Raw genomic sequence first — 26,135 nt, forward strand, 5'->3', positions numbered from 1 at the left:
ATTGTCCACGATTTGTCCACTTCCTATTCAAAAGCCTCATCCACAAACTCAAACACCCCAAGAACTGGTCTGCTCCTTTTTACTGTCACTAAAAAGTTGATAAAGCTGCAAAATGTAAATATTACTGTTTGTAACTGGACTAACTAAATGTATAATAAATGTATTTGAATCAATTTCCATGCCATTTTGTTGACTAGACTCTGCTTTTTAAAGGCTTGTGATTACTTGTGATTATGACAGTCAGAGGTGACCTGAAAACTGACACTACACGGGACAAGAATGGAGATGAGACTTTTATATGTGGAGGTAACTTCTTGGAAAAGAGGTCTGTGTTAAAACTGCCATAGAGGCCTAGAGTCAACTATACTTGGATTGTGTAACTGCTCACGTAACCGTATTTATATAGGGAACATGTGAAAGAGCATGGTTGCTTCTAACTTCACCCCTGTTTGGGTCCATAGAGGAGAGGAGGAGAGGCTAAATGCTAACAACATCTTTGTGTGTGCACTCAGTCACGCAAAAAGACCAGACAGGTATGCATCAACTTGTCTAAGGTCAGGTGAGAATATATCTCAGTATGGGAAAACGCTAACCTATTCCTTTAAGAATAAAGCTGTAATCAACATATTTCGAATTGGAAGATCGCACTGCCGAAACACTACTCTCAAAAAGACGCTCAATACTGCAGAGGACAGTGAGCCTGCCATGGCCCTGCTCTTCTAATACTAATAGTAATGGCCACTTCCCCAAAGACAGAAATAAATAGATTATGAACTATTGAACAAAGAAAGCTATACTTTCAGTTCTACACCAATTACACCTGAAATGCCTCAGCTTTTCGGAAACCCTGTGTGCAGGGGCGGACTGGGACTTAAAAACGGCCCTGGACTCTGACCAGTCTGGCCCAAATTACCATTACCCGAATCTAAAAGCTCCTGAACTGGAGAGCAACAGTGTAACGGCTCATTTGAAAGCTAAGACCTACAAGAGTGATTGCAACTTTTTGTCATGAGTTTGTTGCTTTTTAAATACTTTTGTGGCTTTGTCAATGTGTTTTATCACTTTTTAGTGGATTTTTTTGTTGCTTTTTTCATTGCTTTGCTGCTGTGTTTTTGTTGTTTTTTGTCATGTTTATGCCACGTTTTAAGGCATAAGATAAGAGGTTAAGGAGAAAGTTGAGAGGCCAAACCAGCGGCCCTAGAGCCAGTGGCCCTTCTGTGCTCTTCCAGAATGGACACATGGCCAGTCCGCCCCTGCCTGTGTGGTTCAAACTGCTATATTTCACAAAAGCCCAGTTCTGTTGAGGTGGCAGTTCAAGGCTCCAGACTCATAAAGAGCCAGCGGGTCCGGCGGCGCTCCGGTCCAAACCAGGACAAGGTCACGACAGTCGTCAAACTATATAGACGGATTTACACTGACCAATGAAACACATCCTCTGACACAATAACAGCTGTTTTCTCCAGTATTCAGTGTCAGGTTCATGCAAAATGTGACAAGAGTTTAAGATGCTGACCTGCTCTCCACCTCTTGCTAATCTATCTGGTCTTTAAAATGTTGAGATGTCACATGATCACAAGCGGATTTAACTAAATATTTGAGAATCTAAAAAGTATGTTAAAAATGAAGTAGGAAAATATTGGTAATTCTATGGACAAAAAAGGCACCTGAACCACATTTGTACAAATCAAGTTCAAATATTGGCTTATAGATTATGACTGGTTTGAACAATTGTAGTGCGCCATGACCTTATTCTGCTTGGCCACACATGGAAACATTTAAACAATGTTCAGAAAAGTGTGGACAGTTTATGTACCACCACAAGAATTCATAGAGAACTTCCTGAACCAACAACCAAGTTCATGCACTCCACTGCCAACTTTTGCATAGAGTTTTCGATATGATTTCCTCTTCCGTTTTTGTAAAGAAAGCAAAGTCTTGCATCAATAGACATAAAAGTTTTGGATATAAAACTTTCTCTCTACTCCATGGCCCTAGTTGAGACCATAACATCAAGGGCAGTGTCAGAACAGTTTCGATATAAATACTCATGAATACAATAGAGAGGCTATTGAGCAAGTTGAGAGTAGCTTTTTACAATAAAGATGGGAAGCCTCCTTCCTATGGACGGGAATAAGGCCCAATTTGCAAACTCCTGTACAACTGAGATTCACTCAAAGCGTCATGTCAAAAGGCGAATTCAATTGGTCCAATTTGAGTGAATGCTTCACTTTAAAGGACTTTATCTCACCACAGCAATGCTAATATGAAGCCTCCCTAATATGTTAAGAAGTTGTAAACACATTCCACCTATCTCCTCCTTTTGTGCTCGTGTGGAGTCCAGTCTTCAGTCACCCGTGCCCTGCTGCATTTATTCATTAGCAGATAGGCACGGCGTCGTGCTCCGTTGGAGGTCTTAATGATTTATGACTATGCAAATTTGTTTACGTCTGCTGTTGTACTCCCAATGTAGCGTTCTTAAAGTATAGGAGTAAGTGATGTACAGCCTGACTTGTGTTGCATTAGAGCTGTTAGCTGACAGAATACATTACTGATCACTTTATCTTACTGTTCAAGATTGCTAAAAGTAAAGTGCATCTTTCCAAGGAATGGCGTTCACACAACACTATTTGGTACTGCAGATATGGAAGATGCTTTCAGCTAACAAGAGTTCTTTTTTTCTACTTTTCTACATTGTGCTCATTTTATTGTAAATACATACACACCCCTCCCCAGCACATGGCACCTTCACTTCCCACAGTCTTCCACCCTGGTACTAACCAGTCCAAACCTGCTAAGCTCGAGTATTAACTAGATTGTATGGTAAACATGTCTGGATAAGAGAGGAGCTCAGAATAGAGCCGCTGCTCTACCACTTAGTGATGAGCAGACTGAGCCCTGGGGGAGACGTAGGTCCTGGGACACATAAGAATGTCCGCCCCCCCCAAAGAGCTCACGGATGTCCAGATACAGATTAACAAATGGATATCTGTAGAATGAAGCTCTTTCACTAGAACCTAAAAATCAAGTAAGAAATCTAGAGGTAATCATGGACTCAGACCTGAATTTTAACAGTCATATTAAGTCCATTACATCAGCGGCCTATTACCACCTCAAAAACATTGCTAAAATAAAAACATAGTATCTAAACTGCACTTGGAGAGATTAATTCATGCATTTGTCTCCAGTCGCCAGCTGGAAATACCAGGAAATACGACCACATTCGTCCAGTGCTCCGGTCTCTGCACTGGCTTCCTGTCGCTCAGAGAATAGATTTTAAAATAGCTCTGCTAGCTTACAAGTCTCTTCATGGTCGAGCACCAAAATATATAGCTGGCGTGGTACAGCAGTATGAACCATCTTGGGCCTTGAGATCTTCAGGGAGGGGTCTCCTGGTGGTTCCTAGAGTCACTACTAAACGCGTCGAGGCTGCTTTTCAGATTCACGCAGAAAAACTGTGGAACAGCCTCAACGAGGACGTGAGACAGGCCTCAACTTTTACTATGTTTAAGTCCAGGCTGAAAACATGCCTATTTACTGCTGCCTATGGCAATTGATGGTATTTTAACTACTTTTAATATATAGCTTTAATATATACATATTTGTCATTTTGTAGATTTTTATGGGTGTATTGATTGATTTGTTTAATTGTGTTTTTATTGTGTTTTTGGTGTTGCTGTGAGGCACATTGAGTTGCCTTGTGCATGAAATGTGCTGTATAAATACATTTGCCTTGCCTTGCCTAGAATGGATGTATTTGTGAATTGCTGCTTTGCTCTAAAGATTGTATAAATTCCACCAACTACATTTCTAATGATGGGCACATTAAGTCACGTACAACAATATGTCATCATATTTTCATCACAGTGTAATGTTAAGTAAAGCATTAAAAGTGTAGATAATGTGTCCGAGATTTTCGACAGTTCCACAAAGGTATCACAGCTTATTTTACAAACTAATGATGATGTTGCATTCCTGCTGCTGCATTGCACCACTCCTTCATACTTCCCCGAGCACGGCTCCATCAGCTCTGTCACCGGGCCATGATCAGTGGGCTGCGGTCAACATACCAAGCTCATTTGCATTGAGATGTGAGTGCGCACGTACCGAGCTCTTGCAGCACGAAGCAGCACGGTGCAGGGTATGAGCGGGGAAGAAGAAGACAGCTCATGACAAATGCTTTTGCAGAGGCGCGCTCTGTCCCAGGGGAGCGCAGCGTGACGCCACAAACTCCGTATACCTGCAGCTTTCATTGTGCAGGTGTGCTACAGAAATGGGTCAGTAACAGCCAGAGGAGGGAGTGAGGTGAGGCAGGGAGGAGGAGCCTGCAGCGGAGGGGACGGATAAACAAAGCCAAATGTCTGTGGAGGAGCCGCGAGCTGGACGTACACCTTGAAGCGGAGAAGATAAAGCCGTCCAGAGCGTATAGGGTCAGTGGGGAGCTGTTTCCAGGCAGTTGGAGCTGGGTTAATCTTGCTTTTGCCTTGGACTTTTTCACAAAAAAACTTGAACTATTGCCTGTAGTTCTTTACTAGTTTTATTGTAGGAAACTGCATAAATCAATTATTCTATAATTTTGTAATCCCAATCGTTGAGTTGGTCAAGTTCTAAGGCTTTAAGGACCTTCCTTGGATGTTAACTTTGTATGATTTGGGGCTCTTGGTTGAAAAGGAAGCATTTGTTTTTCATTAGGGGCCTGAATCCATTCTCCACTTGCTTTTTTGAATATTTTTGCTCATCTTGTCCTCGAGATCTTCTTTTTAATCTATTTTTTACATTTTTAACATACTATGTTGACAAAAACAATGATGGAATATGATTCCTGACAAAATGTTGGCTGTATGGAATTGAGTTTACGGGGCAGCGGTGCTTGGATGGGTGGTCATGGTGGTCGAAGGCAGCGTGGGCATCAAGCAGGGCTGCCACCTGCGAGTGTCTTCTCTCCGCAAGAGGCTGGCCTTCCACCGAGTCAAGTGAGTGTCAACTCTGCTACCTCCTCATCATCGTCACATCACTGACGCTTTGTTTAGCTTCATTCACTTCTTATGGCTGGCTGTTTTATCAGTTATATATTGGATATTCTAAAATCAACATTTAGTTAATTAATAGTTAGTGTTTTCAGTATCGCCGACAGGGCAGTGTACCACAGGCCCTATAGTAATCACAATGCAATAGAAATATATAAGAAGCTTAATATTATGTTTTTCCTGTTTCACACCTAACAGAAACTAAGACTAAGAAAAAAGTTAATAAGTTAATCTTAAATTTGTTTATATTAGCAAACTGACGCAGCGTGACAACAAGTGGCATTTTTGTCAAGCTTTAATGGCTATTTCTGGAGGTTTTTAACTTAGGCAAATAATGAGTGGATTAAAGCCTAAACCAGTGCATGTTACATAGTGTATCATTAATAGTGCAGCAGCTTGTGAATTCCATTTTTTGTACTATTATTATAAATCATATTGACCTCCAGCCACTAAGTTCATAATCCTTTGTTCCAACCTAAAAAAAAAAAAAAATGTGTGGGAATTCTCTTGGTCTTGTATTTTTGGGGGGTACATGCTTGTATCACAAAGTGACGCAATGTTTGGCCTCAGCTGCTCCGCTTTACACTGGCGTGTCCTTATGTTGCAGGTCTGACAGTGGAACAAGGCTGAGGTAAGTACTGCTGACTTGACGTGTCTAAATGTGGCTCATTGTGTGTTTGTTTAGCCGCTTTCTCGCCTTTATTGCTTTTTGGACTGCTCGTTTTGGTGTGTTTTGTTTGGCTGTTACTGTGTTAAACAACTCAAACAGGTTCATAAATAACATTACACAGGATGTTTTTTTCTCTTTTTTCTTTTTTTTCTTATGAGGAAACATATCATTTATTTCCACTATATGACTTTTTGGGTTTCAAGCCGGAGGTGTAAGAAAAGTTACCACAGGGATAACTGGCTTGTGGTGGCCAAGTTTTTCACCCTACTAATGATGTGTTGTTGCAATAGTTATCATACAGGGTTTATACAAATGTAATGCTTTGTATTGCCCGAATACGATATTTTAAAACCACAAATGCAGAAAAAAAAAAAAAAAATCAGCGCCTATTTCATTTGAGATTTGCAAACATTTCATCAAACAGAGGAAAGAGAATTGGACAAAGCAAAAAAACAGTCGTGCTCAAAGATTTACATACCCCGGCAGAAGGTGGTTCCCTGATGCCACTGACTTCAGCAGAATAAAGTGAAGGTTCTGGAGTGGCCATCTCAGTCTCCTGACCTCAATACCATTGAACCACCGTGGGGAGATCTCAAATGTGCAGTTCATGCAAAACAGCCCACCAACTTATAAGAATTTGCCAAAAAGAATGGGCCGCTTCACCATCAGAAAAATTAAGAACCTCATCTACAACTACCACAAAAGACTCCAATCTGTCATCGATGTTAAAGGGTGCAAACTTTTGATAAGGGTCATTTTGGGACTTTCTTTTTTCGTTATAATTTAAAACTCAGTTGTTTGACCATAAATGGCTTCACACAACCACTAACTGTGAGTGACAAAAAAATGTGTTGTGTTATCTTTCACATTCTTTGAAAAATGGTCAAAAAAAGCTAAAATTCTGCCAGTGTATGTAAACTTTTGAGCATGACTGTATGTGGTAAATTTCAGCCAAAACTGTAAATACTGTTTAGATAAACTTATACAGTAAGTCATGTCCTAATGGTTCTATAAATTCAGATTTAATGCCATTTTTAATCCAATTGAACGCTTTTTAATGACATTTAAGGCCTTGATTTAGGCGCAATTCATTTGATGACTTTTTAATGCTTTTCACTGCCCCGTGGAAATCTATTTGATGGTGAGACTAAAATGTATGTTCAGCCAATTCCAAACTTCTGGTATAGCCTTGCTGCTGCTTTGTTTGTTGATTTGAAGAGCTGCCAAGTTACTCTGTTGCACAGTTATAGCCATCAAAGGCGTACCTGTGCCAACTTTACAACTAATCTTTCTTCATTTTGTCCCTCCTTTTATTCAATTCTACTTTGTTCAGTAGTTAAAGTGGTTAGTGAAACATAACGATTAATAGTTGCTGGCCTTTTTTGCAATTAGAAAATATTGGACAAGTTAATACTTTAGTGTCTGATAACCGAAACGAAACAGAAACTGTCTTGTACACAAATCCTTTAGTGCCCTCTACTGACGATTTTACATAACACAATATGACAATAGCTGACTTTATGACTGCTTTAGTGACTCACTCAGATATGGACTGTTTGATTAGTGATATTGTCTTTCTGTGCATATTTCTGAGCATATTTCACTCTCGACATACCACTGATGAACGCTTATCATGAACTATTTTAGCTATTTCTACCTTGTGCCACCAAAAAAATGTGAACTGTGCGTGAACTAATTCCATTGGCAGGACTGCACGCAACATACACACAAAAGAAATAGAAATAATGCACTGTAGAGATTTGTACAAGGAAAAGAAATGTGCTTGTTGGGCACATGGGGGCAGCATTTTTCAAGACAAAGGAGTTGTGGCACTATTGTACATGTTCCCCCATGGTAAGGGTAACCACAGCACGCATCATAATCCTAATAATGCCTCAAAAGGTGTCGAACCATTATAATTTGTACAAAGTGTATTTATATCAGTCTGTCCTGGGAGCTGTTTTTGTATCATGTGAAAATGTTGCGTCCTCCTGTGAAAACTATATTATTGTCGAGGATAATGAAGCCACTGCTAGAGAGTCTTGGCACACTCTGTTCCATTGTTTACTTGGCCTAGTGTAACCGGGGGTTTCTTGTTTAATTTATGGGAGCGCAGAACCGCGAGGCGAGGGAAACTGGAAGCCCGCGCTGTACTTTTTTTTTTTTTTTTTTAACACAGCGTTCAAGCCGTACTCTGCTTCGTCAGTTCCGCAGCTTACCTTGTGTGAAAAATTGCTCTGACACACTTTCCCTGGCACCACATCCCTCTCCGGACCGGGCCTTTTCTTTGAGCTGCAGAATTAAGTCTCCTGTGTGGCCTCAGCTGCTACTGCGAGGGCGAGATCACAGACAGAGATAGTGGCGCATGAATACACGTGTGTGATGCAAATATGTTCCAGATCTGAGAAATGTACTACATGCACCTTTTGGGGATGGGTGTGTTGGGCACGTGGGACCTCTGGAGTTTGCATGTTCTACCCGTGTCCTGGGTGAGTTTCCCGTCAGTGCCTCCGGTTTCTCTCATCAGCACAAAACACAAAAAGTAGATAATCTGAGGTACAGCCTGATTGAGCTCTTGCTGTACAACTCAACCCAGAAAGGAATTGAATAAAGGGCATTGCAAACAGGCAAAACTGCAGCTCATCTACTGTGCCATCAATTCTTGTATTAGGGGGAAAAAAAGGAATATCACGATGATGATATATTTGACAATATAATTGATAATGGGCAAATTACGTCAAAATTCCAGCCTTACGCCTATTGGGAAGATTAATTCAAAGATATTTTTTAGCGGCATACTAATTTCCTCGCAAATATGATCTACTCAGCAGTTTACATCCTTCATTTCTTTTTACTTTTGAAGTACCTGCTCCTGTGTCCAACACAGTCAGTGTTTATGCTCGGAGTGGAGCTCAGCGTAACAAAAATAATAGTGTCCCCAACAATATCAAAAATTACAACGATATGCAAATTATATCGGTATAACCAGTACTTAAATTGTAGAATTTTACCCAATAAATAAAATTGAAATACCAGCATTTATTTCATGACATATTTTCATCATTGAAAAATACCACCCCTAAGACATGACTGTAAACTTTACTGGGAGTGGGTACGTCTCCAGCTCGTCTCCATGGAGATGTGACGAAAGGCAGTAGAATTCATCCAAATCCATTATTTTATTAATTTACACACTGCAGCAACAGCATTTTCTGTGTCATTAGGAGCATGTTTTGTTTTGCCGCAACAGTATAGTCCAAAAGATTACGCAGTGTACCTTTAAACACCATTATATCAGAAAAAATCTTTGCTGGATCCTCCTAAATATTTCCCGGATCCATCACCCTGAAAAACTGATAATTGGGGGAATGCGTTCCCCAAATATGCGATACGATATGGCCCAACCCTACTGTCTGTCTCTGCTTTTCTGTACGGAGTTTGTGGGCCAGATCTCGGGCCTGGCACAAGAACTGGGCCACCTCTAACTGACAAATGAAACGCACCATACAGTATCTTGTGAGCGGCGCTGATGGCAGCCTCACATTCATTTCCTCATTTACATCGCGCAGCCTTGTGTTCTATAGGCTTTCACAGGTCGAACTAAAAACTTTGTGACCTGAACAATGTTTGTGTCTCGAGAAAAAGAGATGAGTGGCGCGGCGGGTCGGCACTCGCTCGGCCGTAAACACAAACAAAACAAATGCACATGCACACTCGAGAAGAAAAAAAAAACGACGAATGCTCCAATTTTGACACAATAAGGCTAGTTAGTTTACAATTTTATACCTACATGGTCCAAATAAGATTTAGAAAAGCTTTGATGACTTCCTCAGGCTGCATGTTATTTATTCTTTATGCAGCTGTTCATTTCTGTGTGCCATGTGGTTAAATAAAGGCAAGGAGAAATCAGACTACACTGTTACTGCAATGCATTTTCAAGCCACTGCCAGGGCTATTTCAATACATTATGTTTGGTATTTGTTCAGAGGTTCCATTTTTTTGTACAATTAGATAAGTAGTTCAGGATCCAGAGGTTTTGAGATCTTGGTCATGGTAGAGTATCACAAATCCTGCCAAAAATGTGCAACTTTCACACATGACCAAGTACAATGTAAAAATGACCCAGCGGTGTCACACTGGCCTATAGGCTATAAGCTCTCCTGTCCATACGCTTCTTTGACATGGTAATGTTTCACCATGGTTTGATTTTTAACCTTGCTGTGATCGCCGGAAGCTGTAAAAGAGCGTTTTGAGGATACCCTTTCCCCAGGAGTCGGGATCTTGTAATCTCTCCAGGGCTCCGTCTTCTACAATTACCCTGATCAGACATCCCTGAGTGCAGTTGTGATACGGCCATCCGGGCGCATGTCTGTGCAGCTGTCCGGTTTCCCCCTCAAAGAGAAAAGTGTGGGGATCGATGTGCGTCCGCCATGACGCAACACAATGCAGTCTGTCTCTTCAAAGCCAGGCGACGTTGTGGTTAACCTTCTCGATGCCTCTTAGGAAATAGAAACGGCCGTATTGATCGCAAACACGGTGTCAGTATCAGAGGAGGGATATGGAATCGGCAATCGTATACTCTGCAAGTTTGTTTATACAATACTATAAACATCCAGAGGGAACTCTATCTGCGCTGTCACGAGCTGCAGGACATTACACAACAAAACGTAATCAAGGAATAAGTCACATTCTCTTGAAAACAGTAGATTTGCCCATGTTTTGAGAAGGTAAGTAAAAAATAAAAGATAATACATTTTTCTCTTATTCAATGTGCAAAAATGCTTATTCTACTGGAAGATTTGCCTTACAAGTCAAAATCACTCAAATTAGGTAAAATATTCCTAATTCGTTGTAACCTTCCTTATCGAGATATACTACATTTTTTGCCATTTAGAAACAAATTGGGTAAACTCAAAGCATAGATCTTACTCAACATTGATTTGAGTAATGTTACTAGAAAATTAATTCTTAGCCAACAAACAAATTACACACTAGAAGCTGACCAAGTTTTTTTTTTTTCATTATCAAAGCAAGAACCAATACCAACATGTTGTGGAGCCACAGGGAATCTATTTTAATCCTTTTAAACCAAATCATATGAAACTTTTTAGTTCTGGAGAGGAGATGACCTCTGTTAATAGGATTACTCATACTTCTGTGAATGAAACGAGGTCTAAAAATAAAACTCCAGGTTTGTTTGTGATGAGGGAACAGCATTACAGAAGCAGAAGAGGCACAGATGTTGTTCTCCTGCTTCTGCTAAACAATGTGACCAAACATCTCACTCAGGCAATGGCATATGCCAGGGTCTTATTTTTACATTTTAGTTCAGCTTTTAAAGACAATTTACATCCTTTTAAGGACATGTCGACCTCAACATCAATTCAGGACCAATTCTGTGGATCAGACAGTTCCTCTCCTGCCGCCCGCAGAGGGTCTGTGTCAGGAGCAGCTCATCCGATGTGCTCACTGGATGTCCACAAGGGAGCGTTTATCGCCGTTTGTACTTTTATTTGTCTTTTTACAAATTAATTTAAAATAAATTACAACCAATTGGTCTCCTGCATCCAAACAACCTGGAATCTGAGGGGGTCTACTGAGACCACACCGAAGTAACTTTAGAATTGTAATATATTGCATATTAGTAGTTACAGCTTTAAAAATGTAATATGTTTTTATTTCACATTATTGTTTCAAAAATGTAGCCCAGTTACACTACTTTCAGTTACTTCTGGCAAAATATAAACTGAAAATAGTAATAACGCCACAGAGCAAAAGTGAGTCAAAGATTTATTTTTCCTTCGCTTTCCCCATCATTCATTCATTCATTCATTCATTCATTCATTCATTCATTCATTCATTCATTCATTCATTCATTCATTCATTCATTCATTCATTCATTCATTCATTCATTCATCCATCCATCCATCCATCCATCCATCCATCCATCCATCCATTTTTTTCCACTTGTCTGTTGCCGGGTCGTGGGGGCAGTTGTTGGAGCTGCCCAAATCACATTGCACCAGCCCCCAATGGCTGCTTCTGCAGGTGGTGGGTCCACAGAAGGTTTCCCCCATCATATTTTGTTTTAATGACGTTAGCTACATGTAACTGTAGATCTTATACACCAGTGTCCAACTTGATTTGGTGCTGCACTTAATTTGGAGAGTTTGGCATCGTTTCATTTGGACATCAATACAAACCATTTAAATGCACTTGTAACTTGAGTTACTTAAATTGTAATGACTAATATATTCCCGTATTCTGTTTAAAGGGACTATACAGAGTTTAAAAATGTTAAAAAGTATTTTCATCCCCCTACATGTTCCAACAATGTCCTATGGTGTAGACTGAGCTCAGACCTGTTCACCAAACTGCCTCTAAAATCCTGCATTGTCACTCAAAAAGTTGTTAATTCGGGTCCGAAGCGGGTCCGAAGCTTAATATGGAAGGTGCAGCTACACATATGACCTGAAGAGGCAGTAGTGAGTAAAAAATGGCAAACTTGCGTCTAGCCCCTTAAAGTAATATGGTATATTCCGTAGTTACTGGAAAAAAAGTAATATAGTTTCGTAACTTGATACTTTTGTAATACATCCCCAATACTGGTTTTAGCATCGTGCTCCAATCACAACCCATGTGTCACTCGACAGTCAGTGTGGAGATGGTGAGCACTTTCAAGTACGTCGAGTACGTACACAATCTTAGATGTCTAGATCAACTTCCAAAACAACACTGAGGAGATGTTCAAAAAGTGCTCTCAGTATCTCACTGTACCTTCTGAGAAAACTCAGTAGTGTCGGGGTCAATCCACAGGTTTTAGAATCTGTGAACAGTGTTCTGACTGCATGGTACAATCACATGACTTGCAGAAAACAAACAAACTGAACAAGTGAGCTGCACAAGGAGAGGACACTGACAAAAGCTGGAGCTATAGCCTCTGCTCATTCTCTGAACACTCAGTTCGAGCTTCTACACTCTAGGAGGCGATACAAAGTTCCACTGACTACAGAGGCTGTGTTTTAAGAAATCTTTTGTCCCTTGTGCCGTGGGAATGGCCACAGAAATGGACTGAATTGCTCTGTGTCTTGTGTCTGTAAGCCATAGATAAACTACCTCGACAATAATAATCTATTCTATTCTCGTATAAGGCGCTTGATAAGAAATAACAGATTTTGCCAGACGACCCCTCATCTGATGTGTCACTTCAATAACAAACCTATTTTGGTTCTAACCCCCATGTGCGTCGGCATCTACCAGGTCTCCACGGTAACGGATGAGTGTCGCTCCGGGGCGCAGTGCATTCTGGGTAGTGTGACTCAGTGAGATTCTGGGAGCTGACAGACCGGAGGGTGTTTCGGACCGGTTTGTTCCCGTAGCAGACCTCCCCGCGCACACATCGAGCACACATGTATGAGGAGATTAGGAGGACAGCTGCTCTGTACAACACGCAGTAATCCCCCCACCCCCCCACCCCCCCCCCCCCCACCCCCTCACCCCCCCACCCCAGAGCCAGGGAATGCCCTCAGCACAGGCAAACACTGGGCCAAATCATCCCCTCACTTCTGACCTAACACGCTCCAATTTGGGGAATATTAACAACAACCATCAGGATTTTAGATGATGCGATCCCTCCCGGTCACTGTAAATACATATTTGGTCGTGTGCCTTGCCTTGGCTACAATCTGGCGTGGCACATTTACATGCACGAGTCTCATCCCATACTTTGGATAGCTTTGTATTGTTTTTTTTATATTTCATGACTTTGAATAATGTAGGGAAAAGGTACTGGAAGTTGAAATGTACGGTATTATGAAAGCATTTGATATTTATACCAGACATGTATAATAAAAGAGTAAAAAAAAAGGTATAAACCACACATTACCACTGTAATTTCTTTGCCATTATTACAAACATAGGGTGAATGGACAGAAGTGAATCTATTAAAGGAACAGGCCATCGTTTTTCCATACTTGATGCGTACCTGTCTGGTCTTTGTGCGTGCCCACGGAAGAGCTAGGTCGCTTCCAACTTCACCCCTGTTTGGAGCCATAGGAATATAATGGGAGAGGCCAAATGCTAACAATATCTTTGGTCTTTTTGCGTGACTGAGGGCACACAGTTCTTCCATACTGTGATATGTTCTGATCTGAGCTTAGACAAGTTGATGTGTACCTGTCTGGTGTTTGTGTGTGCCCGTGGAAGAGCGTGGTAGCTTCCAACTTCATCCTCGTTTGGAGCGATAGGAATATGCTGGGAGAGGCCAAATGCTAACAACATCTTCAACATGGTCATAACAACATGGACTGACGTTTCGCCTCTCATCCAAAAGGCTTCATCAGTGCACTGGGAGCACTTCGACGTCCCTGCAGTAATATCTTCACTCCTAAAGAATTCTGAAGATATTACCGCGTGGACGTTGAAGTGCTCCTAAGGTGTTTTTACGCCTTACAATATAGTCGACATGTTTCATTTTGTGTGACTTTACTTGGATCATCAACCATATTTGAATAGGGAAAACGTGGAAGAGCTTGATCGCTTCTAACTTCACCCCTGTTTGGCTCCATAGAGGAGAGGAGGAGAGGCTAAATGCTAACAACATCTTTGGTCTTTTTGCGTGACAGAGCACATGCACAATGACCAGACAGGAACGAATTAGTTTAAATGTCTCAAATTGAGCGTAATATTTTACATTTCAGTTGTTTTGACTAGTTAAGATTTAGTTGGGCATTTATTTCCCTTGTACTGAGTTGTTTCTGATTCGATTCAATACATTTTGTCTTCATTTTAGGTTGATTAATCTGCCAGTGGGGTAAGAAAATTTGTCCCATTTGCAGTGTTACTTTCATATTTCAAGCGACATCACCTTAGAACCAGTCTGTCATAACATAATGCTGTGAAGATGTTTGTTTGGTGCTTGAAAACACAAAGAAGCACTTCCTGGAGAGGAGGTCACCGCCCTGTGATATCAGGGGTCAGGGTCACTCAAACATCCTCTAATCTCTTTACCCATTACCCAAATCTAAAAGCAAAAAACGTGGTAAAAGAGCGACAAAAACATGCCAGAAAAGCAACAAAAACACAATAGAAAAGCAACAAAAACCTAAAGAGTGATGAAAAAGCAACATAAAAGCCACAAAAGAGTGAGGAAAACACAACAACAACAAAATTCAAAAAAGTAATGAAGAAAAGCGATGGAAAGGCAACAAAAAACACAACAAAAGAAACTACAAAACAACAACAAAAAACAATGAAAAAGGATGAAAACAGGATGAAAAAATGACAAAAAAAGCCACAGAAAAAGTGACGAAAACGCGTCAAAAATGCTTCAAAAATTTGATAAAAACGCAGCGACAAAGGGACAAAAAAAGCTAGGGTCAGTTTTGTAGGCCATAGCTTTCAAATGAGGCATTACGCTGTTGTTTAGAAGTGTATATTTTTGAAAAAGCTGAACTGGAGAAAATGCGCTCCATTAAGGCGGGAGGCAAGAGGTTAAATAAAAAAAGAACCCACAGCGTGTTCTTTTTAACCACACAGGTCCTAAAAAGCCTGTTTATCATGACGCAGGTAGGACCGTGAAAGCGTTTCTCAGTCTCATTTCTCAGTCTCCCGGGCTGACAGAGCCACAGAGCCGCTCTCCTCCGCTCACCTACCTCTGCTCTCGCACATGCGCACTCGCCTCGCTCTCGCTCTCTCTCTGCCGACTCTGGGAGCAAAGCAGCCTCAGCGGCGGCGACTGGGCAGGAGGAGCAGGTTGTTCCCATTGAGGTCGACGTCTCCGCATGAGCGTTGCTGGTCTTCATCCATGGAGACTGCTGCTGGTCTGCCGTCACCCGCCACCACCGACTGCAGCGAGAAGAGTCCGGCGAGGCAGGCCGTGAGTGACGGGCAGAGAGGGCATTCCCGACAATGGCTGCCGGACAGAGCTGTTTGTCTTGATGAGGGGATTCAAGATTAGCTGGTAAGAGGAAACTTCACAGACCTTACTGACATTACAGCACTTTTATTCTTCTCTCCTCTCCAAAACAGTTGTGCTTTGTTTTATTATTTATATATCTCGCGTTATCATTCTGCCACCTGATCAAGAGCTCATAACACTTGCCTCCTCACCTGCTGATGGCGTGAGGCGGCACTCCTCTGTCTTTTAAAGTCTGGACAGCTTTAACCTCTTAACCCCCAGCTGAACCAAGAACATTTTTCCCAGTTATTATCCACGTGTCCAGGCATTACCCAAATCTAAAAGCTTTTGAAAAGAGCGTCAAAAAAGAGCGACGAAAAGAAAATCTTAGATCAGTTTTGTTGGTCTTAGCTTTCAAATGAGGCGTCGCGCTGGCCTGTAGGCTGTTAGAAGCTTTTAGATTTGGGTACAACTGAACTGGAGAAAATGCGCTCTGTTAAAGTGGTTTAGGTTAGGTTGACTGAATCGTTCTGACCATTTCAGCACTCAAATTCCCTCCCCCACAAAACATTTCTTGGTAATGGCCGGCAGCAGTGGTTTTTAGTCATATTTGAAGTGCTTCACTAGGGATGATTTGTATATGTTCCGAAATTAGGGCTGAATTACTTTTACCTGTTTTCAATATATAATATCAGTAAATTAAGTGGAAAAAGTCGGGACATACAAATGCAAACTTGATAGTGTTGCAAGTTGGCCATTTTATACTCACTACTGCCACCTCAGGTCTTACGTGTAACTGCAGCTTCTATATTAAGCTCGTGCATGACGGCAATTCGGACCTGAACAACTTTTTGAGTGACAGTGCAGGATTTTAGAGGCAGTTGTGGTGAACAGGTCTGAGCTCATTCTGTACATTAGGACATTGCTGGACCATGTAGGGGGAGGAAAATACATCATTTTGACATTTTTAAACTCCATATAGTCCCTTTAAAGAGTAAAGAGTGTGGCTGATGGAGAAGACACCGCACACTATTTTCATAATAATTACAGTTTTTATAAAGCATTGCGCTGTCAGTCTTATTGCTGAATTGTTAACTTTGCCACAACAATCTTTACACACCGCACAGCAAAACACTAAAAAAGATGTGTTGTCTCTGAATCACACGTGCTGTGAATGAAGAGCGAGATTCTTGCCCTGCGCTCTGAAAAAGGGAGTGAAAGATTTTGGGAGATGTGTTGCAAACCATGAATTGTGTTGAGGGTTTTTTTATTTGACAAAAGAGTCCCTGTTTTGAGGGGAAATTTGTCCATTAAGTCGGTGGCTATGTTGTCTTTTCTTGTTTCAAGTCTTATCAGCTGAGAAAACTAAGTTGTTACAAGCTTCCTGACGCATTCTGTCAAATGTCATGAGCTCGGAGCATTTGCAATTACGTAGCAATCCTCTGAACTTGCTCGCTCTGTCCTTCAACTTTGCTTCAGGATCCTGTGCCTCAGACTAAACAGACCATTTTCATTGGTTAGTTTCTTTATGTGCAAACGCAAGCAGTGGAGAAAAAAAATACAAATTAGCATCTTGGAATTGTATAAAAGTGTTTGACTCCAACTCTTTTGACCTTTCAACCACGCTAATAATGTTGTTCTGTCATTTTTGGAAACACACCTGGAGTTGTGTATGTTTCATCCATGCTTTGAGTTATTCTATATTCAGCCTCGTTATAATAGCTAGCCTTAGCAGCTACTGTTTTAGCCACTGTAACAGTAAGTTGCAAAAGAAGCTCATGCTGAAGAATCCAAAAGTAATGTTTTAAAAGCATAATATCCTATTCAGATAAATGTGTAATTTGGAAAGATATCTCAAATATATTCTATGCCAACAATAGGTAACAATTAAGTTTATTTTCTATGTAATTCTAGCATTGCAGCAAATTCCTACAGCTTGTGTCGGTGCAACTCCTTTAATAATAGTAAACCTGCATAACCCCCTTAGCTGAAAGTACAAAGTGCCACCGGCTGCAGTTAAACCAGTAACTCTGTGTAACTGTGTGTGTGTGTGTGTGTGTGTGTGTGTGCGTGAGTGTGTTAAAATGGCTACTTTCCTGTCCTGTCTAATTAGGATTCCCTTTTGGGACGGCTGCTCATAATATACCGCTGCCACTTATTAACACTGCCCCAAAGTGGAGGTGACTTACCTAAGAATAAGAGCAAATTAGGACCACCGTGTCCACTGGGAACAGGACGTCCCATCCAGAGACAGGAGATGGACAAAGAGAAGTGCAGTTTTAGCAACACTATGATGCGTGTTTACAATAAAACCAACCGTTGTGACAAATTATTGTTGTTCTATAAAACAGGGGGTCCCAAACTTTTCAGGCCATGACCCCGACAATCACTCAAACAACAACTACGGACCCCCTTCTGTAAAATTTAATGAGTATTGATAATAGTTCAAGGTGGAAAACATTACAAATCTGGTTTAATTATTTTAGTCTGGATACTGTATTTACGTATTTGGTTTAATTTCACTGAAATACGCTGTTTTCAATCAAAAATACATCAAATTCAATGCCAGTCATCTCACAATCCCCCAAGGGATCCCGACCCCCACTTTGGGAACCACTGCTATAATACACAAGTTTGACGGGTTGTAAAAAGGTGTGTTGAGGCTGGCTCAGGTCGCCCACCGGTAAATTAAGGGAAAGGTTAGAAAACCTGATGAAATATGGACCAGGAACAATAAAAATAAAACAGTTAAAAAAAAGCTGTATTTAACACTTTCTAGAGGAGGCAATTTGAGCGCTATAATGATTAGAAAGAGTCTGGAAGCTGTCTGGACTATATGGATATAAAAACACAACTCTTTTTTTTTTTTAAAGGAACCAATTTAAACCAAAAAGAGAAAGTCGGTTTCGCATAATACAGGCCCTTCAAAATCATTGTAACCAAATTAAAACACATATTTTTAAGTAATAAAGCCGCACATGCTCTATTTCTGCCTTTATTTATACTCCATACACGCCATACTGTATTCACTGCATTCCCCTAATAATTAATGCATGTGTACCCCTATGTGTGTATTTTCAGCTCCCGCCTCTATCCAATAACAATACCTTGCACTCTCATCAGTTCCTCTCGCTGCAGCCTCATTGGCAGCATCCCCGGCACTTCATCCCGCACTCTCGCCTGCGATTGGCCCGTCAGGAGACTGGGAGTCGGGATGAGCGTCACCATTGGCTACCGCAATCTCAGGCCATATTATAGAGGCATCTGTCCCGGGGGAGAAAAGAGGGGGAAATCTAGGTTAGTCGACAGAATGGGATCGACCGCGCGCACGGGATGGAGCGGAGGGCGGGAGACGGAATGTGAAAATCATTAGGCGTCGAGAGGACAGTAGCGGGTCTCTAAATCTATGTGAAATATATATATAGGGAAGGGAACTGTAGTGTATTATTGATGATAACATATGGGCCGGGCAGAAAAAAAAAGTCCCATTTTCTTCACTCATAATGAATTTTTGATATCATTTTTCCCCGACAGCTAAACTTGGCCCCTGCATTTCACCCGTCCTTTATTGCAGTGGTTGGCGACTGGTGGGTTGGTAGGCGGGACCCCGAAAGTGGGTCACGAGACTTTGCATAAAATTACTCATGATAAATTGTTTGGACCGTTTATGATCAATTGTGAAAACCAAAACGGGGCCAAACTACAAAATGTTTCCTCATCATATATTGAATTTTTATTTGGGTCAGTGCTTGAAATGATCTGTTGAAGTCGGGGTCCTGAAGCTACAGTACATCAGCTGAGAAAACACAGCTTTATTGCCTCCGGGTGACCTGTCAAGAGCAGTAGAAACCCTCTTGGAACTCTAGAACAGGATCTTAGTCTGGATTACCTGCTTCAAGGATGTTCTTATACTGGGCATGTGCAAAACTGGATCAGTCATTTATCACATTTCTACTCACGCAGCATTGTCTCACTTACTGATCAGATTTGGGGTCATAATAATGTAATAGTCAAGAATTAGCCAAATTATTCTTTTCAGTTTAAAGCTGCATTATGCAACTTTTGGATGTTGAAAAAAAGTTGACACCCAGTGGCTCTATGAGTGGTCAGCATGGTGCCTTTACTTTCCATCACAGTGGTCTCTACAACGCTCCAGGATCAATTGTTTGGAATGTTTTCACTGCTGACGGAGCCTCTGACTAGAAAACCTACAAAATAATTTCATCCTGGAGCTGACCATTCATACAGCTGCAGGGCCACTACAAGGTCAAATACGCACAAATGTCAACTTTTTATTTTGCATGAAATGTTGCATAATGCACCTTTAACCTCTTAACCCCCAGCCTGAACCGAGCACATCATTTCTTCAGCTTGGCTTTACCCCAATCTAAAAGCTTCTTGAAAAAAGTGTCAAAATAGCAACAAAAACAAGACAAAACCAGGATGAAAACACAACAAAAGAGCGACAAAAAAGTGGCATAAATGTGAGATGAAAACGCAACAAAAAAGGCAAAAAAGAGCAACAGAAGAGCTACAAAAAAAATCACCAAAAAAAAGTGACAGAAAGCGATGAAGATGTGGCAAAAATATGGTGAAAGCCCCACAAAAAAGGAAAGAGATCCATTTAGATCAGTTCTGTAGGTCTCAGCTTTCAAATGAGGTGTTAAACTGGCCAATAGGATGTGGCCTTACAGTATTGATTGAGGTAAACTGAACTGTAGAAAATGCACTAGGTTAAAGGTGGGGGTTAAGAGGTTCAGTCTATTTTTAGTCGACCAAAAATTACATGTAAATTCAAATTAAGTTAAATAAATCTAACATTAATTTCATCAACTTTGCATTTATAATGTTCATTATAATCATATCTAATGAAGTTTATCTGGTTCATGTTTCTTCCCCCATATGGACAAAGCATAGACCCGTTTCCTTTGGCAGTGATTTTAAATGATTTCAAACAGTCATTGGAAGTATTGATGATTTTAGTCTCTTCTTTTCATTTTTATTTACCGTAGTCATATTTTAGCCCACAATAACATCTGGACATTTTAGTCACAGTTTTAGCCTCATAAACAACTTTTAATTTAGTTTTAGTTTCATTTTAGTCAAAAAAGCTATACGCTACTTTCCAGCTTGCACTCGCTATCCATCACCTGTCTTGATAAATGACCCCCATCGTGTATGTTGATGGGGGGGGAAACAGGCCTGCCCTTATGAAAAAACACCCAGACAGGCATAAACTCGGCAGAGCCTGGGAATTTAACCCTGGACCTTCTTGCATGCAAGGCGAGAGAGGCCTGCACCACACTGGCAACAGATCCATGTTGATTGAGCTCCAAAGCCCTGTTTTCCCCATCCTTCCTGTTTACCCACGTATTATCGGCCTGCCAACGATGATTGCTGACATGCACATAACGCATCTAAATATGTCAGCCATTTTCCGTGCATCCCAGGCTACGTAAAGATGGAAAGTCTAATTCACTTAAGGCCTTTTTTTCCCCCCCCTCCACTTCTAAACTCCCATTACGTCTAGTCGACCCATTACCGCGTTATGTTTCAGATTACCCTAAAGAGGATCCCGGACTCTCTTGCAGCCTGCAGCTCAGTGTTTTGCCCATGTGTGCGGTCTTTTTAACGGGGAGGGGTCTCGCGCGTGGTGTGACAGTGAGGGTTAACGCGCGTCAGCCTGTTTCATTCATGCCGCTCATGAATTAGCCAGCGCCGGGGAGGGGCCTCGCGTTGACAATGCCAGGAGCGGTCACTCGCGCTCTCCTCTCTCCTCCAATCGGGCGCCGGTGGGCCACGCGCGGGGGGGTGGAGGCTGAGGAAAGAGGGGGCTATGCAGTAGTAGCGGCAGGACCAGCTTTCAGTGAACCTGCACGACAGAAATAATCACTGCGTAGCCCATGGACTAGCTTAGCCGACAATGCATATTTTAAAGAGGCAAAGCCAGACGTTGGTTTACACCTAGCTCGGATTACTGTCCTCCTCCTCTTCTGCTTGCTTGTCTCATCCTTCTGCATGCTCTTTGAATGGTTGAGTGAAGCGGGCACAGGCTAATGCGATGGGGTGAGGGCGTCTATGGCTGCCAGGTTGGTTAGTGTCTATTTTTGCTGTATTTTCTTTCCACCCCCCCTCTGCATCTTCCAAATTCTACTTCTACGTCTGTCGCCATTTGCAGGGGATGCCGGTGCGATTGTGGTAGCCCGATCGGATATGTCACCCTGCACTGTTTAAGAGCTAGCACTGACCGTTGCATCTCAAGAGTCCGCCTGTCCATCAGCAGGTCTAGCATGGTACCCGAGCTGAAAAAGATAAAAGAAAACAACCTCAAAGGCAGCAATTATACACACAAATATAACGTCTTCTATAAATAACAAAACCATGGAGTCGTATTGTGTGCAAAGCTGGCAAACCTGTAATGTAGTTCTCCACAAACATTGTCTCATAATAATTCAACAAGACAACAAACCTATGCAGCCTCATTGTTACTTTCGAAACGGTAGCCACAAAATAAAAAATCAGAGGCTAATGTGGTTGGTGAACATTGATTATGCTTTTCAAAGAAATCCACATGGTTAAGTAAGACCCAGCAGAGCGTCACTCGTCAATACTACCACCACAGTATGTCAGGGACCACACGTAAGGTATTGATGCTCAAAGCAATCACTCACTGACATAATGGTGGTTTGGAGCCTGTTTACCTGCTACTCCCTGCATGCACTGTAGTCCATAGTGCAGTGCGGCGAGCTTATAAAACAGAATGGCAAATGTTCATTAAAGCTCCCCAACAAGAATAGTGACGCACTAAGTTTGATGCTGTCTGCCAATAAGCACAGCAGCTTTCAGGGCCGTAACAGCAACCATTAACTAAAACCATTAACATTTCACTAAAGAGAAAGAGCATGAATTTCATTACGAGTGTTTCTATGTGTTAAAAAGTCTGGTGCTGGTGTGTCTGTTTATGAATCAGCGTTTTACGACAGTTTAACTACACTAGTGACAAAGTAACTAACGTATCACCAGGGATGTCCGCAGTTTAGTTTAGCTTTTAATGTTAATTAGAGCTTTTCTATTAACTGCCTGGAACTGGGTCACTCCGTGGTCACTGGTTACTGATAAATATTCCGATTTGCAGCACCGAGTCTTATTCAGTCTGACAAAAAGCACAACCACATTTTTGGGGGATACTTTTGGAAAACAAGGAGCCTATAGTTTTTTTTAAAAGTAAGTAACGAGAATGTATTATGAATCTTAAACTTTCGTCACATTATTCCTTTTGTGGACATTTCAATTTTCATGATTCAAAATTGCTCCAGGATAATGTATTTGCTTTCAATAACAGCAAATCACGTGGTTTGTAGTTTAAAGGTGCATAATGCAACTTTTTATGTGGATAAAAGAGTTGATATCTGTGTGTATTTGACCTTGTAGTGACCCAGCGGCTGTATGAGTGGTTAGCATGGTGCCTTTACTTTCTATCACAGAGGTCTCTACAATGCTCCAGCATCCCTGGTTTTGTAGGTTTTCTGGTAAGAGTGTGTGTCAGCAGTGAAAATCGTCCAAACAACTGATCCTGGAGTGAACTAGAGACCACTGTGATGGAAAGTGAAGTGCTCATGCTGACCACTCATATAGCCACTGGGTCACTACAAGGTCAAGGCACAAAATGCACCATTAATTTTGGACAAAATCCATTTACAAACTAACAGTATTAGAACTTTTACTGTGAATTTAGAAGCAATTTGTGTAATAGATACATAGTAATTTCTATTTTCCACAATCCATATCTTTATAATAGAATGACAAAAATGTTGCCTGCTATGACCACAGAAATACTGACTTGAAATGATGGCGAAGACCAAGATAGATTCAATAAGACAACTATATAAAGCTTTTATATTCGGAAACTGATCTCAATGTGCAGCACAATTGTTCAGTGGGACAATTTCATTTACTGCTGTACATAAAGAGCTTACAGCTTCTGTCCCACAGAGATTAATTCTACTGGAGCTTCTGGTTTGTGGATGAAGATCAATGTCGCTGAAATAGAAATGACAAACATAGAAGGCTTTGGTGTTTTGTGAAGCTTGTGTGCAGCTACTACAGGGTTTGGTTTTCAGATCTATGCATTAATTCAGTGTGTGGTTGGTGGCGGTCGGAGGAGCAGATGGTGCAGATCGCTTCCGTCTGTTTACCCCACGGCAGCTATGGCTTCAATAGTAGCTTATCACCACATAGTATGGAGAGAATAATACAGCACAGTGCTTTGAGAAACTTGCAAACACAGGCTTGTAAAGCGCAATACATGTGTGAGCGGCCATTATTGTTAACTGTTTATTATAGTACAAGTTTGCTTCAATTGCTTGTATTATAATCTACTGAGTGAAAACAAATGTGAACATTATAATTTGTCTCCCACTACAGATCACTCTAGTGAAATTTGAATACAAGCCAATGATATAACTAGGGCACACACAATAAATAGTACTAGGCTATGCGTTTTTCACCATCTGGAGTACAGTAGTCAGAAGATTACAGTCGCTCAGCAGGAATGTGGAAATTAATCCAATGTCTTTGCTGAGCATAGTTCGTGGTATCTGCATAAAAATATATAAGGATTTAAAAAAAGGAATATATTAAAGCAGTACTAAGTAACTCTTCCCCCTAGAGGCCAAAAGCGCAACTGCAGGTGTCGTAGCAAGTTATGATTTCTTAACTTATTAATTGTCTTGGAGAGTAAATACTACGCTGACAGGAAAGGCGAAGGGAGAGAGGGTTACTGTGCATCCAATTATACAAGGGAAATATTTTTTTTCACTCAAACTTGGCTGTAAATACTGTTTAAAGTGACGTTAGCCCGCAGTTAGCTTTGCCCGTTAGCATGTTAGCTTCTTCTTCGTGATTCTATTAGTGTGTATTGCTTTCTCTGGACCGGGGGCAGTCAAGTTGCAAACATGGTTTTCTGGCCAGAGACACCAGGGGGAGATGAAAGTCCCTCCAATCATCCCATTAACACTTGTATTACCCCCAGAGGGACTACGGAAAGGATTTATTAAGGTAAACACGTTACTTGGTACTGCTTTAATATATTAAAAGCATTATTTTGCTATATGGCACTTTTAGCTTAATACTACCAACCAATATGTTGAAAAACAACTCCACTTCTGAAACTGAAAGTAGGTATCAATGTATTTAGTATTTTATGGGGAATAAATGCTGAATAAAAAAGTTTTTGGTATACACTACACTACACTACACATAAACCCATGCTGTACTACTGCATTAAGTGAAGAGGAGGAAACACTTTCAAACAATAGTTAGGCAACTGAGCTTCAGCATTAAAGCCTATGAAATGTTTGCTCCTTGCAGTACTGCCACTAACCCACACCGGAGCACCCCCGCCTGCTCACCTGTCCTGCGAAAGCGCTCCCGCTCCTCCACGCCACAGCACATCCCCCGGGCCGAAAGCAGCAGCAACATGGTGGAGAAGGGCTCTTCAGACCAGGCCCCGGACCGCTCCCCGACCTCCGCCGATCAGCCGCCGGGACATCAGCCTCACCATCAGCGCTCCTTCTCCCACCCCGTCCACCCCAACCACACCAGCAGCAGCGGGCGCAGCGGGGGCAAGAACTCCAAGGTGAGACCGATGCTAATGCTGTTAGCTCGCTTCAATTAGCATGGAGGTTATAAAGCTTAAGTAATGATTTTCAAATAACTTCACTGTGCTCCAATAAAATGCAATAAACCTGCAATTTAATGAAAATAGTGTCCAAAAGGAAAAAAGGAAAGAAAACAGACACTGCTAAAAAGTTAACAAGCTAACATTTAAGCGCATAATGAGACATTAAACACTTTTTTTTACGAACACAATTATATTTAAGATTTTGCTAAAGATTGTACCCAGCTTTCTTTAATCTGGCCATTTTTGTGATGTTTGTAGTTTCACTTATGGGACACAGACAGGAAGTGACATAGTTGGGAGCAACATCCGGGAACTTTTGCTGAGCAACGCCCCCTTTTTGGTGAATCGAGAGTTAAAAGCTGTATTAGTGTTGAAACAGGATTATTTCTCGTACTGAGGATAAAATATTCCAAACCAGTGATCAGAACAGGAAAATAACCATTCTTGACAACGGACATATCAACTCACTGTCAGGACGATTGGAATATTATTATTATTTTTTTGGGGGGGGAATTATATGAGCTAGTTAAATGACAATCTGTCAAGGCCATGTTAGGGTTCATTACTGAGGAAACAGCTCCACATTGTGGCCATGTATTATGCCCTTTGTAAAGTCTTTAATCTGTAAATATTCAGACTTATTAAATCGATTGTACATTTTTTTAGAGGTATGAAAAACCGGAGTACCCGGAGGAAACCTACGCACACACAGGGGGAACATGCAAACTCCGCACAGAAAGGCCCCGAGAATGGAGAATACAAAACTACGTCGTAGGCTGCATGATTTTAATTTAATGACAATATAAAAGGCACAGACTAAAAGCTGAAGCTGTAGTGATATTATAAAGCAACCAGCGAAAA

The 26,135-nt window shown here is 41.3% G+C and overlaps 2 protein-coding genes across 10 annotated transcripts in view; both read left to right on the top strand.

The window, feature by feature from the left end:
- clmpa (CXADR like membrane protein a) overlaps positions 1-26,135 on the top strand; it is a 358,126-nt gene that overhangs the window by 170,638 nt on the left and 161,353 nt on the right. The window lies entirely within an intron of this gene.
- The window catches only part of LOC306969862 (protein Aster-B-like), a 40,362-nt gene continuing 19,093 nt past the window's right edge, over positions 4,867-26,135 (top strand). For 5 of the 9 annotated variants that reach the window (XM_079565606.1, XM_079565608.1, XM_079565610.1 and 2 more), the window contains exons 1-3: positions 4,867-4,970; positions 5,632-5,655; positions 24,962-25,229. In XM_079565606.1, coding sequence (XP_079421732.1) covers positions 4,882-4,970; positions 5,632-5,655; positions 24,962-25,229 — 381 coding nt within the window. In that variant the 5' untranslated portion in view covers positions 4,867-4,881. Of the gene's footprint in view, positions 4,971-5,631; positions 5,656-15,389; positions 15,656-21,422; positions 21,686-24,961; positions 25,230-26,135 lie in introns of those variants that run through there. The other 4 variants (XM_079565612.1, XM_079565614.1, XM_079565615.1 and 1 more) reach the window with 4 other exon arrangements.

This window comes from Gobius niger (genome assembly GCF_951799975.1).
Source record: "Gobius niger genome assembly, chromosome: 11".
Taxonomy (NCBI): domain Eukaryota; kingdom Metazoa; phylum Chordata; class Actinopteri; order Gobiiformes; family Gobiidae; genus Gobius; species Gobius niger.